Source organism: Amblyomma americanum, chromosome 3, assembly GCF_052857255.1.
Source record: "Amblyomma americanum isolate KBUSLIRL-KWMA chromosome 3, ASM5285725v1, whole genome shotgun sequence".
Taxonomy (NCBI): domain Eukaryota; kingdom Metazoa; phylum Arthropoda; class Arachnida; order Ixodida; family Ixodidae; genus Amblyomma; species Amblyomma americanum.
Genome location: NC_135499.1, coordinates 205,463,201 through 205,480,319, shown reverse-complemented (window position 1 = coordinate 205,480,319; position 17,119 = coordinate 205,463,201). Strand labels below are relative to the sequence as shown.

General features: G+C 44.6%; 1 protein-coding gene and 1 long non-coding RNA gene across 2 annotated transcripts; both read left to right on the top strand.

Annotated features, from left to right (window-relative positions):
* The first annotated feature begins 2,491 nt into the window (after positions 1-2,491).
* LOC144123597 (uncharacterized) lies at positions 2,492-4,882 on the top strand. Its single transcript, XR_013313118.1, has 3 exons — positions 2,492-2,596; positions 3,689-3,829; positions 4,731-4,882. It is a non-coding gene; the product is annotated as an uncharacterized LOC144123597 (long non-coding RNA).
* Positions 4,883-5,480: 598 nt separating this feature from the next.
* Positions 5,481-16,745, top strand: LOC144124354 (acetylcholinesterase-1-like). Its single transcript, XM_077656985.1, has 8 exons — positions 5,481-5,491; positions 6,463-6,855; positions 7,917-8,166; positions 10,455-10,772; positions 11,783-12,007; positions 14,532-14,672; positions 15,318-15,496; positions 16,569-16,745. The coding sequence occupies exons 1-8, from the start codon at positions 5,481-5,483 to the stop codon at positions 16,732-16,734; spliced, it is 1,683 nt and encodes a 560-aa protein (XP_077513111.1). The 3' UTR covers positions 16,735-16,745.
* Positions 16,746-17,119: the final 374 nt, after the last annotated feature.

Below are 17,119 nucleotides of genomic sequence, written 5' to 3'. Positions count from 1 at the left end.
CTAAACTACAAAGCTGTCCGCTTATGCGAATATTTATTTATTGGTCGGCATCTCTGTTAGCGCGTAGCTGCTAAGCGGCTCCGCGCTTTGCACAAAATAGATTTAAGCTTTGTAGACTCGAATTTTTTCCCATGCGCGTGCTGTGCAAGTTTTGATAAATACGGCAAGCATTAAAAAGCGCTTGTACCATGCTGTACGAAAATGGTGATCAAAAGTGGAAGGTTTGTGGACTTTCGCTTGGAAGAAATTGTCTCAATGATGAGAACAGAATTAAGACGCTGATTAAGCGCTTTGATTGACAGATATATATATATATATATATATATATATATATATATATATATATATATATATATATATATATATATATATATATATATATATATATATATATATATATATATATATATATATATATATATATATATATATATATATATATATATATTCACGGAGGGGATACACTGGTATGCTTTGAAAAATGCCATAACAGTGCACTGCGAGCAATAGAAATTATTTCCGGGGCTCAGCAGATCGCAGTACGGTATGACCAAAACAATATAAACACCTTCAAAATTGGCAGTTCGTATTTTGGACCACGGTGTTTTTGAACAGAAGTAAGGAAAATTAAGTTTTATTAAGAAACGGCTACCTTTAAGCTTCCAATCTGAACACATGTCTTTGGAATAAGGTAGATACCATAAATTCTCAAGTGCAGTCATTTGCGAGCAATACGCCCGCCTGGGCTGACATAGCATTTAGCATTTGTAACAAAATAAACCATGTGTTTCGAATATGTATGTAGTACAAATCTTATTAAAGATGTTCAAATTGTTCTATTCTCAAAGTCCGATAGAAAAAAAGGTAACGAGAACCCCTAACAGCTGGTAGACCAGACAACTGAACCAGATAAAGGGAAGGTAAGTGTCCTGACGACATCGAAATTCAAAAGCCAGCGGCCATTTTGAAAGCGAGAACAGGTACTTCAAAGTTGATGGAGGAGAAGGGAGCAAAATCAAATGAATTTTTAAGACGAAGAGAGAAGCTTTGGAGCAGTATGTGTCGTAAGCGATTGCCTCACTGGCGCCTAAATAGAAACATGCCACTTAATAGAAGAATAAAAAGTGACATAATGTATAAGGTCTGGTAGACTTGCAGGGACGCGGTTAGAATATTATTCCTCTCATTTTTCTCCGCTCAGGTGTCGTAAAGAGATTGTCCAAGGAGGCCGGTACTCCTGGCCCCATCTTTTACCTCACTACGGGCTTTGATCTAACAAAGCATTAGCACTGAAACTGTTCAATATCTCTCGCAGTGAGAGAATATGGTTACTCAATAAATAGGTTAAAGACACCGCGCCTAGATCCAGTACGATGATTTCACCACGTGGCTGTGCATGAAGTATAAAAGATATTTTGATTCTGCTCTGCGACTGCTGAGATCATATGTGGTACGAGGTAGTGCCTGTCAAGAAATATGGGGTTCCTCCATATCGCGCAGTGTTCGGTAAAAGCTTGTCTAGGGTACTGCCTTGGAGGTAATGACTTTTCTTTTTCCTGATTTATGTTTTTCAACGTTACGTAAGGTTGCGAGCGAGAGCGGCGACGACAAAAAGGTGGAGCTAATATTGGAGTGCATTATCAAGGTGCCTCAGTGTGTAACACGCGCCCTCCGTTTTCACTCAGATTGCAAAAGTAGCCCCGGAGTTAAAATGAGAAATTACAATGTATCCTTAAAAATTGGCAGCACAGGCTCTGACAAGAAGCATGCAACCTTATTTGTTATGCAGAAAAGTTAAGCACTAAACGAAAAATACCACACTGAAGAGATGTGCACGCGAAGCAAATTGTGTCTTATTTAATATCTCAGATGTGCTTTAATGGCAAAAGAAAGTCAAAAATAATCTCTCTCAATAAAAAATACACAAATGCAGCGGCCCAATCTTACCTGTATCTTCGAGCGAAATTTAACCTCGTGAACGTCAACCCTTGTGAGGCTGCGCGACAGCCGTTCAAAATAATCACTCATCATCACCAGCCTAGCCACGCCCACTACGCGACAAGTGCCTTTTTTCATATCTCTTCTGTTAACCCTGTCCTGTGCCAGCTGCGACCACCTTAGACGCACTACAGCTAAGGCGTCGGCCCTACAACAGCCGATATATGTGCAAACGCATTCTAACAACTCTGAAAATTCGACCTCATGAAACTCCCTCCCGATGTAGCTTCCCAGAAAAGCAAGACGACATCGATGCTCTTGCTAACTGTTTTTAAGTCACTTAGTATAGTTCCGACAGCTTCAGCTGTTATATTAGCAACGACAGCGCAGCGAAATACATTTCCCAACGTTACACGGCTACTGAGCCTCGCCAGAATGCTTTCGCAAGTGGGTTTAGAGCCGGGTGCTCGAACATTCCCTGGTGGGGTCGCCGCGGTATTGAAAACACCAAAAATGTTCATTAATTGGTGGGGTGGGTTTGTGCAGGATGGTACTCCCTTGGCGCCAGACGCTGCACCCAGTGCGCCCAGCCACCGAACGTCTCTGACGCAAGTCAGCAAGAAAGGACGAAGACCGACTCCAACCGAGACCGTGTGTCGTTAGTACCGATGTCTTTAACTCGCAGCTTAAAGCTTTTCTACACAAGCAGTAGCCTGATATTTCGCTCGTTCTACGCGAACACTGAGATTGCAACCATACACTTGCATAAAAATGCTGTTAACACTACGGTATTACGATTTTATATTCTCTCCTGTGAGGCTGTTAATTCTTGGTATTTGCTTGTTATATAGGTTTTACCTCTGTATTTTTTAATTTTCTATCTCTCTCTCGCTATGTTTTCTAAGCTGTCAGCAATTGTTCCCGGCATTTAGTTGCATCCCTTACCGTTCGGCAGTGCCGCATAGCGCAGGGGGCGTACATGAATAAAAATAAATAAAACACTCTTAGGCTTTTCTCGGCGGATGGTTAAAATGCATCAGCAGCCAAACATTTGTTATATCCGGGGTGGCACATTTAGCTTGTGCTATAAGCGAAGTGGTACCTTTAGCTTCGTTACATCCGTGGTCCAGATACCAGAGTTCGTTATATCAGGGGTTAACACAAGAAACGTTTTTGTACTCGAGGTAGTATACAAAGTTTCTAATACACCTGCGCAACGAGACGCATCACACCTCACACTCAACGACTCATTACTGTAAACTCAGGCCAGCCTTATTGTCCCGAATACAAAAACGAAATGTGTTGCAAATCAACAGCAACTACGCTGTAACATTTATGAGTTGTGGCCTTTATGAAAAGACCGAAATCACAAACGTGCACTTCAGAGCACTACTGCCTGCTCGTCCCGATGCTACGCAGTCTCAATAATTGGCAACGATGGCTCTTATTGAGGAAGCGGCTAAACTCCGGAACAATTATTTCAAGTCCAGATTCTTGCTTTCCAGGTTCCTTCCCACCAGCAAACCGATTCTTTATTAGGCTAATCATAATTTAGTCGGCTAGGCTTAGTCGTGACCATTATGACGTTCGTAACTTAGCTACCAGCTCATTTTCTTAAGACAATCTTGAAAGAATTAGGTTTGAATTAATTTTCCATCTTCTGGAGTTGCCAGTAATATTAAAATTAAAGCTGAGTATGGTGCACAGGGTTATATTTTGTGACAAGAGGGATTAACTGTTTTGTGCACAGCCGTCCACAACACACCGGCAGTCGGGTTCCAACGCGGCACAAGCGGATTCCCAGCATGCACGTGCAGGCAAAGGCCCACGTGGCTGGACCTGTTCCTCGGAAGGCAGACGGATAAGAAAACTGACTCCGAAGACAGCAGGGGTGCGGAGACATTATCTTTTTCTAATATGAAGAAGAAATGGGCACTGTGAGTAGCACTGTGAGTAGTACTCACAGTGCCCTCACAGCTGAATTAGTAAGCCTAATGAGTTCTTTCTCGAAGGAGGCTGCTTTTTTCTCTGCCACTGGCTGTGGCGTCTCTACGCTCGCATTAGAGCCGTCCAGTTTTAGTGCCAAAGCACTACATCACAAGGTATAAATAGCTCCCCGAGTTTGCGTGAAGTTTGACCTTGATGGTGACCTTAACCAAGCCTAGCATAGAAACAGCATATGTATAAATAAAATAATTATTTCCGCGACTGGATTTCGAACACGCGGTGCCGATGGGTTTCGATGACCACTGCACGAGAGCACTATTTTTTCGCCGCAGACGATCACGCCTCGTGTTAAACTGCAACACATTGTCGCGCTGTACATTACAGGACGTCGTCTTCATCAAGTAATGCTACTACAGAACTAATACCGTCGCCTCACGTGCCGACAACCTAGCAATGCAAAACCATGAGCCAACCAGGCTAAAAACATGTTTTCACACGTCTGTTCGGTTTAACTACATTAAAGCACTGCCACTTTTTTCTTTCATTTTATTCTTCGTCTAGTGCTTTTGTTAGACTATTTCTTTTCTGTGACATTTAGTTACTTGGGGAAATCCTGCTTACGGTGTTCATTTCACTTCACTTTACCTCAAAAAGATATCTGTTGCCAGCATTATTGCTTGATTACAACTATACATTGCTTTGTGTATTCCATTATTTTCATAAAAAAAATCGCAGGACACGTTTTGGCGTCGCTAACCTTGGTGTCCCTAAAGGAGAAAATAAAGCTCTTCAAGTCTTTGTGTTGCTCTCGGCCTCATATATATGGTGGGACTTCCCATACACAGGTGTCGCCCTCGGCGACAGCTGCACGTCTATCGAAGGGCTGCCGAAGGGCGCCTGGAGCGAAACAGGCAGCGCTGCGTCGAGAAAACTGCGACACATTCTGAAGAGATTTCACAGCGATGAAAGCGTCAGATACAGGGGCGATGTCCTGCCATCGAAAATGTGAGTCTCTCTCCATATCTGTCTTTCTTCAAGCAGCAGGTGTCACTGCGAATTGCCTCGCTGCATCGTGAAGATATTGCACAAACTTCTTAAGCGTTTTATCCTTCAAATACTCCAACAGCAGCCGCATATATCGCCCCCTGTAAACTCGGTGGCCGTGGGTCTCTTGCACGTTCTGCCGCAGGCTCGGCGCACTATTTAATGTATTCAGCAGAGTTTAAAATGAAACGAAGACCAAATTTCTCAAAAAGTGGTACATGGTGCGCAAATGAAGTTGATTCAGCATTCTCGGAGGTCGCATGGAATAGTATTCTGAATTCATTATTTCATAAAAACTTCATAAATGGTTTAACTTGCACGTACAGTCTTTGCAAAAAGTATACAACCCAATGTGTCTGCTTCTGATCTATACAGTGCGGCTCCTGTTGCATACCTAGGGACCCTAATCTCATGAAGGCGGGAGGAACTTAAGTCCTCAACCCTTCCAAGCTTAGGACTATTGAATGTGCTTAAGAGCCGTGCTGCACGGATAGGAAGCAAACCCTTGGGCTGTATATTTCTGACAAAGACTGTACATACTTGCAATTCGCATGCATAGTCGGTACGCACGCACGCACATTCACACTCACACACATTCACGCACTCGCGTTTGCACGCAGAAGCGTCCCCGGCAAAAGTGCGTGTTTTCAATATCCCGCACCTAGTGACTCCCCCATATCAGCATCCAAAATATGGCGCTTTAATGTTCACACAACCGCTGCCGCTGTGAGCGTGCGCTGGCGGCAGCAGTCTTTTTCTACTTTGAGGTTCCGCGCGTTTTATTTAAAACGTGGAAAAAGTTCCCAATCGATGTCCACTCGAAAAAAGCACGCCATTTATGTTTTTATTTTTATGGTGCAAAATTGCTATATGGCCAGTTTGTTGTGTACCTCCAGCTGTTTAAACGGCATAAAATATTCCACATTTTGCTCTAGAATCCGGCGGCATAGGAAGCACTATATATATTACCTGCCATACTTTCCATCTATGGCTCGCATCAGCGGTCGTCCATACAGATGAGTTGAGCATGGACTTTGTATCACCATTATCAGCCTGGCGAACATCCACTGCATATAAAGCCATCGCTCGTGACCTCCAATTAACCCTGTCCGGCGCCAGGAGCGGCCACCTTATTCCTGCAAAGTTCTTAATCTCATCCGCCCACCGAACTCTCAGCTGCCTCTGGCTATATTTGCGTTCCATTGGAATCCAGTGCTTTACCACAAGGGGCCATCCGATATTTGCTCCCCGCAATGCGTACCCTGCTCTTGTCCGTCGTACTTTCTTGACTTCAGGTAGGATATCATTAACTCGCGTTTGTTCCCTCATCCGCTCTCTCTCTCCCCGCATTTCAACCTCTCTTTCATACTAATAGCACTGGTGGTTATTAATAGCGTAGTGTGAATGCATGGCGCCCGAAAACAGGCCAACCGAAATAACCACGTAGAGGTCTACTGGGAAACTGCACACCTGCTTTATGTAAAAAAAAAACCATTCCTGTGTTTTCACCTCGCTATGTTCCCTCGGTGCCAGTGAACTCGCGTGCCTACTGCTCGGCATACTGATCCTCCTCGTGGGCATCGGGCTGCTGCTTTACTTCGTCTGGGAGGTGGACCACGAAGTGGAGGTGCGCGCTCGTCGGGGCCGCTACTCGGGCCGCACCCTGGCGGTGGGCGCGGGACACGTGCACGAGTTTCTGGGCGTCGCCTTCGCCCGCGAGCCTCGGCACAACCTGCGCTTCCACAAGCCGCTGCCCGTGGACAAGAGCTGGCTGCTGCAGCCGGCGCTCGAGATGAAGAAGCGCTGCGTCCAGGACAGAGATCACGGATTGCAGGACAGCGAATACGACGTAGGCGAGGACTGCCTCCACCTTAACATATGGACGCCAATGCTGCCCGACCACTGCCGATCCAACTGCGAGCCTAGGTAGCGGAGCCCTCGGCTTGCCAATATTCTCCAGCTATAGGTGTTAATATAGACACCTCCCGCGACTCCCACTGCCGCCGGTTTCCAACCGGTCATGATTTAATGTGTACAAGCCATTGCTTGGCCTTGTGCTCGTCTTTCTAGGGTGCATGGCTTGGGAAAGGAGCCCACGCCTTCAAATCCCAACACTGTGTTCGCGTTGAAGCGGCCAATGCATTGACCCTCTCCGTTCGAGTGTTAGCTCACTAGGAATGTTATCTCCGGGCTTGAGTTATCGCGTTAGGATCGAAGCTGGTAGGCAAGGGCGACCCGCAGCGCAGACCGGCAGCGCTCTCGGCTCGTTTAGAGCAGAGCGCGTGAAGCAAAGAACGCTGGACGCTAGGAGGGGCAGGCGAGATTTTGTAGATTAGATTCCCTCAGAGTTTGCTTTCGCAAATGTTTCACGAAACAGCAAAATGCTACAGAGCGTATACATTCATCACAGCTCTCTTTAAGGTTGGCGCATTTCACGGTACCGCGTACACGTATTTTCTGCGATGCTTGAAAATATCTTTCTTTGTCATTTTTTACGTTCTTGTTGACATCGTACGAGACAGTCAGATCGCTGGTCACCGAACTTCGATGAATGCGCGGTTCATCTATAAGATATGTATATTTTGCTCGTATTCCTGCGAGTGTTCTGATTAACGATACTGTGAACAGCACGACCATGTTCGGAGATACTGGCGCTGCATATGTGCATGCTGTCGTGCAAGCATGTACTGGCAAAATCACGTGCAAAGTTACGCATCATATTACTTCTATTTTATTCCATTGGACAGATATTATTCACCGCTGTTCGGAAGCTTTAGCATGAAAGCCGTGTCTTGCCTTGTCGAAGCTGCTCAGTACATACTTGACCTATCATGGCACACAAAACTATAGTGCTTAGGCAACTGGGGGAGAGCTATGCTGAGTTAGCGACTGCTTTAACTTAGATTTGGCGTGGCAGAAAGCTTTGATTACAGCCTCTGTCACTGCAGTGTTGACAGTGCGCGCATACGCACCTCTCCCGTTTTCAGGACAGTGGTAGTGTTTTTCGGGGGCCGGGACTTTCAATACGGCGGAAATGCGCACAGCCTGTACAGAGGAGAACTACTGGCTTTGTACGCTGACACCGTCGTCGTTATTCCGAACTACCGGCTCGGCCCGTTCGGCTTCCTGAACGGCCGCATCGTTGACATCACGGGTAACGCGGGCCTCTACGACCAGAAGATGGCGCTTGACTGGGTTCAAGAAAACATCAAGTTCTTCGGCGGCAACCCTAATGAGGTTGGTGTGTGGAGCTACTGGGATATTTTCAGTACAAGTTGAGATCGAACACACAGCATCTAGTAACGCTAACGATCTCGTATTGTTTCCGAACACTGATTGCCGTAGCTTTTGTGTGCCTGTCGTTTAGAGAAAAAAGATGCAGAGATACGAATTGCTCTGTTCTGGCTATTTCTTCATCTTGTATACGTATACTCTACAAATAGGGTCTTAGCCTGTGCTTAAATAATTATTCTGATTAAGTGTTCGTCTTATCCGATTCAGTAATGGCAAAGCATTCCAGGAACTTTTTTTTCAGTTTTCAATACCACAAAACAAAAAAATTTCGTTTATAGCGAACAATTAAACTTCTGTCTACTCCTCAAAGTGATCGCTTACAGGGCCACAAGACCCCAAGTCAGGGGGTCTGTATCGGCAAACAGCAGATCAAACTTTCAAATGATTTAGAAATAGAGTGGCATTTTGTTTGGCTACTAATTACATGCGCACTGCTTTCAAGGCTTGAAAGGTTTTAGATGAGCATAAGATATGTTTGAAGGACTAGGAAAATATCGCGTCGTACAATGTAACAACAAAACGTATGTGGCCGAAAATTCTCAATTCACAACAAGTAAACAATTGAGGGCTGGCAAAGTATGGGATTCATGTATATTTTACAGCAGTCGCCTTGGTAGATGTGTTCTTGCGAACTCCCCCTCATCATTTCAACATAACTGGATAAGTTATACACAGCTCAAGTGTACTGGCGCCAAATCTGATATTCTAAACACCTTTGTTATGCTTTGATGGCGATATGCTGACCCTTACTTCCTCAAGCGTTCCACTACGCGATAGAGAACACTCTTCGCTGCCTTTTCTTTTTTTTTGCTAGAACAAACGCATTCAAGTCTTCCCTTAGACAATATATAATTGTAACTTGCTTACCTAATCTATTTTTTGCTCTCCTCACGTGGGATAGACGCTACCCAAAATTTTGATTAATTAAAAAGAAAAAAACTCTTTTATTCTCCAAACATCAGTATTTACTGGTATTTTTCTTTACTATCCCATCGGTTATAATACTCTTTGTTGTGAGACACACGCAGTGTAATGTTTACTTTTCACGTGATGTTGTGATTTCTGTTTCATGCTCCTATTACTCGGGTAAATTCAGCCTGCATTATCGTGAAATAAAATAGATAACTCCGCTTGCCACCGGTGATAACAATAAAACGATAAGTTTCACAGCAATATTTCCAGCAATCTTTTAGGAATAGGCGCACAGAAAATAGGCAGTGGTAACTTAAATACCAAACCTTAGATGTGTAAGTTTTTAAAAGCCTGCAACGTGAAGGCTGCATTCATTCTCTGGGGGGTCCCTTGGATAAGTAGGTCCCAAGGAAATGTTCGTTGTGGTTAAACGCACACCAAGTTCCTGTGGTTATTTTAGTATTCATACCCAATAATTCTGGACAAAAGCATTTTTGAGCGGAAAACCGTTTATGAACGGAATTTTTACACATAATGTAAGATTTCACTATAGCAATCAATATATCCGCAGATCACCCGACGGCAGTCTTGCATTTTTTTCTATTTACGTTTTTTGCTATCGTCACAAGCGTTCCCCATTGGTTTTCTATGGCAGTCTTAACTGTTCAATGCAATCAATGCAAACTCTTTAAAAGAAAGATTTTCCTACATATCAGAAGAGTGTATCATTGCTTTAAATATTTCCATAACAGTGTAGCCGCAGCGGTGGCTGAGTGGTTACGGCGCTCGGCTGCTGGCCCGAAAGACGCGGGTTCGATCCCGGCCGCGGCGGTCGAATTTCGATGGAGGCGAAATTCTAGAGGCCCGTGTACTGTGCGATGTCAGTGCACGTTAAAGAACCCCAGGTGGTCGAAATTTCCGGAGACCTTCACTACAGCGTCCCTCATTGCCTGAGTCACTTTGGGACGTTAAACTCCCATAAAACCAAGAACCATAACAGTGTCTTACACTTTTCTAATTTTCGAAATTTTTCCCGAGAAAGCTGGACATGTCACTGTTTTCATGTCCCTCCCTGTACTATCCCCCTTGGTTCTTTGATGTATTTAAATAGCTTAACAGAGTAAATAAAAGAGAGTATAGGACATGAGCTAACCGCGGAAGTAATGGACGGCGCTCTTCCGAGACCTCTTTTTTCCTTACTGGTGTTCTTATAATCATCATCATCAGCCTGACTACGCCCACTTCAGGGCAAAGGACCTCTCCTATGTCGCTCAAATTAACCCTGTCCTTGTAATGCCGACTACAATATGCTGCCACAGGTTATCCCGGTCGGACACGACGCCGGCGCCATTTCACTGGGACACCATCTGTTCAGCATGGAGCGCCACTGGGTGCAGGACGTGAAGCGGGTGGTGCTGCTGACGACTTCACTGCTGCGGCCCTACGCGGACAACACGCACCGGGCGCTGCAGAACACCCTCCACCTTGGCTGGGTCGCACTCTGCTATCCGGAGGAAGGAGTCGACATGGTGGTCGAGTGCCTCCAAAGGAAGGCCGCAAGCCGCGTCATGAAGGCTGCTCGGCACTCTTACCACTTGGCGCCCATATTCGTCCCCACGTACGACAAAACCAGAGCGGTATGGACATCTCGTCTCCTCTTTATTTTTTATTTTGTTCAGATAACTTAAAGGACCAAGAGGGCATAGCATAGGGAGGCACATAAAAATAGTGAAACGTAAAAAATGTAAATGGCGTTAATTTAAACTACACCGGAAAAGTATGTATACGGATATGTGACGCTGGACGGGCTGAGTTGGAGGTGCCCTTATAAGAGTGGTGTATAGACAGTCTATAAACTTCTTATAGACTCTTTTGCCTTCCTATAGTTATTTATTTTCTTCTGTTCATAGTCTATAGTCTGTCTATATACGAAAGCCTACTTAAATTGTATGGCCGTAAACATATAGTTGTCTATGGACTGTCTAAAGGATTTGTATATCCTATAGACTGTTCTCTAGGCTTTGTCTATAGAGGGTCTGTAAACTTTATAGACAGAAGTATAAGGACAGTCTATAGACTATCTAAAGAAATTTTTGTAAGGGCGGAGGCCAGGACGGCCAGCCAACGTTCCATTCATTCTTTGTCTACTTCTTCTACCATCACATACCATCACTGCTCGTTGAAACCACTGAGCACCTCATTTCATTTTCGAGTAAAATGGGGAAATTGAAAATTAGGAATGTTGTTCGAGGGTCCGTTTCGAGGCCACTCTCGTTTGCAATCAAATCTGAAGCTGCTTACATCGAAAGAACTTTTTCGACTCGTAGTGTCAGTTCTAGTAGTGTAAAAATCTGCCTCCGCCATGCTCCAACACTATAATCAACGTAACATGGTGCAAAAAGTCAGCACGAAGGAGCTGATATAGTTAAATTTGTGAGGTAATACGTTTACGGCATTACCCAATAAAACAGCAAAGCATCGACTGACTGTGCAGTTGTGCTATACCTCAGGCGTTTAAAGCTGTTTGTAGCCAAGCTGGATGCAATAAGTTGGAAACTTTTTTACGCAGTTTAGAGCATACGAAAACAACTTTATTTTATAAGTCTATCGTTTTTCAGCAAGTCATTGATTATCATTTCTCCCACAGCCTCTGACATCCATCAGGCTCGAGAACTCGAGCTCTATTATATCCTGGCTAAAGGACAAAGTATTTTTGCTCGGCAACGTGGCAGACGAGGGCTCATTTGAGTACTCTATGTTTCTGCAAAGACTCGGTGACCTTAAGCGCGTCCTGCCCGAGGGCGCGTTTCCCAATATCACGGCAGCAATCTACCGCTTCTTCGCCGACCTGCCACTAGAGGGACACACGCAGGTAAGAGAGATTTCGCGCCCCTTTATAGAAGTTTATTTCTTGCCCTTGCAGCTCGAAGCATTTTAGAACAACTCTCAGTTTAACAATATTCTTAAATGCCTAGTTAACTACAAGTGTGTTCTGTATTTTGCAACAGCAATGAATACAAATATAATACGTCATCTAGGCGAATATCGAAGATAAGTGACCGATTTCGCATGCAGCTCTGACTGCTGCAAAACCTCCTCGTTCGAGAAAAGCAGGCGTCCAAGCAGTGCCAGGTTTAAAGCTAGCTGAACGAGGAATCTGATCCGTCTAAGTTTCTTGTCACCAGTCCTCTGAAGAGTCGCCTCCCTGGATGGAGCAGCTATTTACCGCGTACACTACACGGCGTTTCTTAAAACTCGAAGTGCGGTGAAAAATTGAGGGGGGCACTTAAGACACCTTACGTAGTACATCAAGGCGGAAGCCTATGTCGCCCGTCTGAGCTCTTTAGCTCAAAACGATCGCCGCACGTGCCTCTGGTTACAAGTTACGACACACTGCACCTTCCTTATATCAGGTATGTTGACTATATCCGGTTTAAGGTTAACGACTAATGCCTTCTAAAACACCCTCATTTCGTCGGACTAAATGGCCGAGTGGTTAAGGAGATAGACTGGTAATCTATAGGGCTCTGCCCGCGTGGGCTCGAATCCCGTCCTCGTCGAAAGTTTTCTTTCATTTTAATTGATTGACAGGTACAGTGGACCCCTCTTGTACACGTTTCCTGCGGGCATGTCTTGCGCACACTGATGAGGCAAGAATTGCTTTAAACTTAATATACCCGCGCTAAGCTGCATGCTTCGGCAGCACTCTGTGTTGTGTCCTCTCTTCTCTGTCCCATCTGTCGCGCTGTTATGGATTATCGTGAGCACCAACTCGCCCAACAAATCGTATTGTCGATGTTTCGGAAGTAATATCGATCCACGTTAATCATGGAGACTATCAAGCCTGGCTGGTTTTTCGCGCCAATTTTTTTCCCAATCGATAATGTTTCCCCTTCGTTGTCGGTCAGCCCCGTCCTAAATACCAACCCCCCCCCCCCCCACCCCCCCAACGCAGAGTTTTTCGCTAACCACCAACCCCATCAACACAAGCGTGAGCTGCGAATAAAAACTGAGAAATAGATAAGCCGTGAAAACAACTTGTAGGACTGCTGTTGAAGCGAAAGGCTACATAGCAAAGAATGCAGGTTGTTTCACCTAAAACTCCGCCATTTCTTAAATAGGCCTTTTGAGTTGGAAGAGCACTTTCTTCTGCGTCACACCTCACCAAGAGTTGATAATTAGTAAAGAAACTCCGGTCACAATTAAAAAGCAATCAAAAACTGAGAGAGAAGAGTGAGTTACAGATGCAGTTTTTTTTTTTTTAAGCCATGCAGTTCTTTGCTGATCTAGGAAACCAGAGCGAAATTCTTAAAAATATAACACTTTTAAAAATGTTGCAAGCAAAAGAAAAAAGAAACCTCGAAATGTGACGAAACTGCCCCGGATATTCGCCGTGAAAGTATTCACATTTTGTCATCTTCAGATAATATGTGCACAGCCTCACTCAGCTGTCCCCACAATGGTACAAAAGACGTATGCAGTAGCGCAGCTGATATGTTACGCAATCACACGCCCAGTTAACGAGTGTTTATTACGCTACTCGAGCCATGTCAAAATTATTTTGAAGCAACAGTTGCACACGGAGAAAATATTCAACTGTGATCTCTGCGCTGTGTCGGTATAACTAACTTTTTAAGGCTCGCTATCCTTAACTTGCACTTTTTTACAGCGATTTCCCCGGCGGATTGTGAACGTAAGCCGCCAACACTCCCTCACATGACAATGTAGACCTAGCACCATGCACTCGACTGTGCGCCCATTACGATTGTTCGGGTAGCCATAGTTGCCACAAAGCCTGTAGGTTTTATAAACATGACTGTTGGTCTCAGCCGTTAGCATAGTGGTGGTGTTCATGTACAGGCGACAAACAGCAGCGTGGCGACAGCTTTTGCTGAGATTAGCGAGTTAAGGAGCAGAGGGTAAACAAAAGCGTGGCTTTTCAAAGATTTCAAAGATGACGATATCTCTCATGATCGCTTAGCAGTTCTATCAGATCAGGAGGAAAAAAGGTTTTGCATCATGACCTTCAATGTTTATAAAACTGCCTAAATGTTTAGAAAACCAGCGATGATGAAAGCTTTGTGATGATTTGCGATGTCACTGCACGTTGAAGTACTCCAGGTGCTCGAAATCAACCGAAGATCTTTAGTACGGCTTCCCTCACAGCCTGAGTCACATGGGGACGTTGAGCCTTGAACACCAAAACGTTTCCCTAAAATAGTATTCACAGTTTTATTGATGAAAGGTGAAGGTGCGTGAATGCAAGCTGTTTTTTTTTTCGACTCTGTTGTTTGTCTTTAGAAAAATGGGGCTAAAAAGAAATAATTAACTGAGGCCTCCCTTAGCTTTACTTCGAGGGTTGTATGTTTTTCTCAAGTTTTCTTATTCACTTTTAGGAAATAGTTGATGAATACAAGAAAAGCTACCGAAACAATTCTTTCGACGAGAAGACACTCTGGAAAAGCATACTGGGAGATATGCTTGCATACTGCCCTATGCAGTACCTTGCCGAGATACTCTCAGCTCACGGAAGCAAGGTGGGTGCCTTGTTAGCATTATGCATTGTGCTCTCATGTTCTGCCGTTTAATATCAGTGAAACATAAGAAGATTTCTTACGCGATCTGCTGCTATTAAAACGCCGGTTGGGCCGCCGTGGTTCGATCCCGGCCGCGGCGGTCGAATTTCGATGGAGGCAAAGTTCTAGAGGCCCTTCTACTGCGCGATGTCAGTGAACGTTAAAGAACCCCAGGTGGACCAAATTTCCGGAGCCCTTCACTACGGCGTCACTCATAGCCTAAGTCACTTTGGCATGTTAAATGAACATAAACATAAACATAATACGCTGGTTGCCTTTGTTCTCAATCTATCACGTCGAGTGTAGCAGAATAGCCAGAAATTCCTTGTAAAATAATAGTGGAGGTAAGGAGGTGAGTGGAGGGCTTAAACAGCTAAAGATATTTGCGATACTTCTGTAACTTAAATGTGGCGAAAGAGAGCGGTAAGGCCGGGTGGTAGCTAATTCCCGGCAGCCTTGCACCCCGAGTGTTTATCACATCAACCAGCTGCACATTAGATGCAGTTCTCAGATTATGCCAAGAGTGTTTCCTATTTTGGAGGTTTTACTATGCGTGTTAAAATGCCGGACTATAAGCGCGGTTCATGTTGGTTAATATTTTTCCAGGTATACACGTTTGTATTGGGGCAACGCCACGACTTCCATGGCAGCGGACCTGCGCAGCGTTATGATGATTTGCATTTTTTATTCGGAACTCCTCTGCGCTTCAACAAAGGACAATATGAGCGGGACAAGGAGCGCACCATGACCTTCATAAGCCGATGGGCTGCATTTATCAAAAGCGGGTCTGTCTACATAGAGTTTAGTTTGCTAATTTATGACAGCCTCAATATCCTTTTTGTGCAATCACATTTGAGTTAGTAACAAACATGAAAGGTTTTGTCAGATAACTGCCAGAGACAGCTTGCTTTCTATGGCCGAGAATCATGAAGTAGTTAGCCTAAATTTCTGCTAACTAAACCTATATTTATTTGTAATCAGTTTTCTAGTTGAGAACGCAGCGAAAGTTTTCCTGCATATATAATACTACTGTAACAACTCTGTTCATGTAAACTTCTTGATCTAAGTTCTAATCGCAAGCAACTCTCACTACGTGTCATTAGTTTCGTTGCCCTTAAGAACCGAGTTGTTCGATTCACTCTGCAGACGCGTTCAGTGCCGTCCGGCATGTTCGAGAATGATCAGCCCCCGTTAATATTATGCAGTCCAAGGGGTTTGCTTCTAAGGTGTTTAGCGGGGTTCCGTAGCCTTTGTAGCGGTCTAAAGGTTGGGAGGATTGATGACGCGAAGCTATTCCTCTTTCGAGAGATTGCGATCGCTAAGGATGCATAACGAAGCGTACAGCAGGCATCACAAGCAAACCCTTTGGCCCGTATTTTTTTTGACGAGGAGTGTAGATCTATATTTTCATATCTTGCACACGACACTAAAGTCCAAACGTTTGGTCTGGAGTTAGATTAAAAATTATTCGATGATTAGCTAGTTTAAAACATGTACAATATTGACAAAAGACCCTGCCATCTCATCTAAATTGGTATACACCACCGCGTTGAAGATGCGCAAAGTATTGGCAACAACTTGGGCACCTACGGCCAGATTGCTTTTGCCCTATCTTGATATCCGAAAATAAGATATCCTGGTTGTCGGCTGCGGGAGAGCCATTTCTAAGACCAAATTCCCCAGCACCTGTTTATTTTATGCGTCCTCTAGCTCCTACAGTGCAGCACTTTTCTGTTAATACGGCTCTTAAATTTATTAGGGCACATTTATATTGCCGCGTTGTACCGCAATTTAAATCTTCCTTCTGATCAAACTGCTGCTGTCTCCTCGATACTTCCTGTTCATTTCACTACGCAGGGCGCTACCAACCAGCCAGGGCTACGGCGCCTGGCCACAGTTCAGCCCAAGGAATCCCGAAACGATTTTCGTCAGTCCTGGAAACGACATGAGAGTGATGAAAACCTACCGAGCCGAGCAATGCGACTTCTTGAGGCGATACCTGTTTTCTAAGCGTTTGCTTTAAAGGGTCGAACATGATTATAGGACATATTTTAGTGAGTCTTCTTTTATTTAGATTTCAAAGGTATTCTTGACTGGTTTTTAGCCCGTTCACTGCGTGATGGTTCACCGATGGGTCGCGGTCTGTATTCATGCTGTGCGGCCACGAACACGTGAGTCGCCGATGAAGTCGGGATACAACTCAAATTTTTCAGAGAGCCCGAAAGAAACACGCGTGCCAAGATGCTGTGCCATTTGTTGGCTGTTCAAGAACGTGGCTGCGCGAGGGTCTTTATAGTCGGCGAGGCCCATTCTTCCACCGTGGTCACGCCACACCCAATAAAAACTAATGGTGGTCTACCTGTGGGTCACGAGACAGAGGGATTAAGGATGCTAAAATAACTGTCGAA

Excerpts from the sequence above, each read along its gene's own strand:
- LOC144124354 (XM_077656985.1), top strand. Across the intron at positions 14,673-15,317 it reads TCTCAGCTCACGGAAGCAAG|GTATACACGTTTGTATTGGG; the intron begins GTGGGTGCCTTG and ends ATATTTTTCCAG. Across the intron at positions 15,497-16,568 it reads GCTGCATTTATCAAAAGCGG|GGCGCTACCAACCAGCCAGG; the intron begins GTCTGTCTACAT and ends TTCACTACGCAG.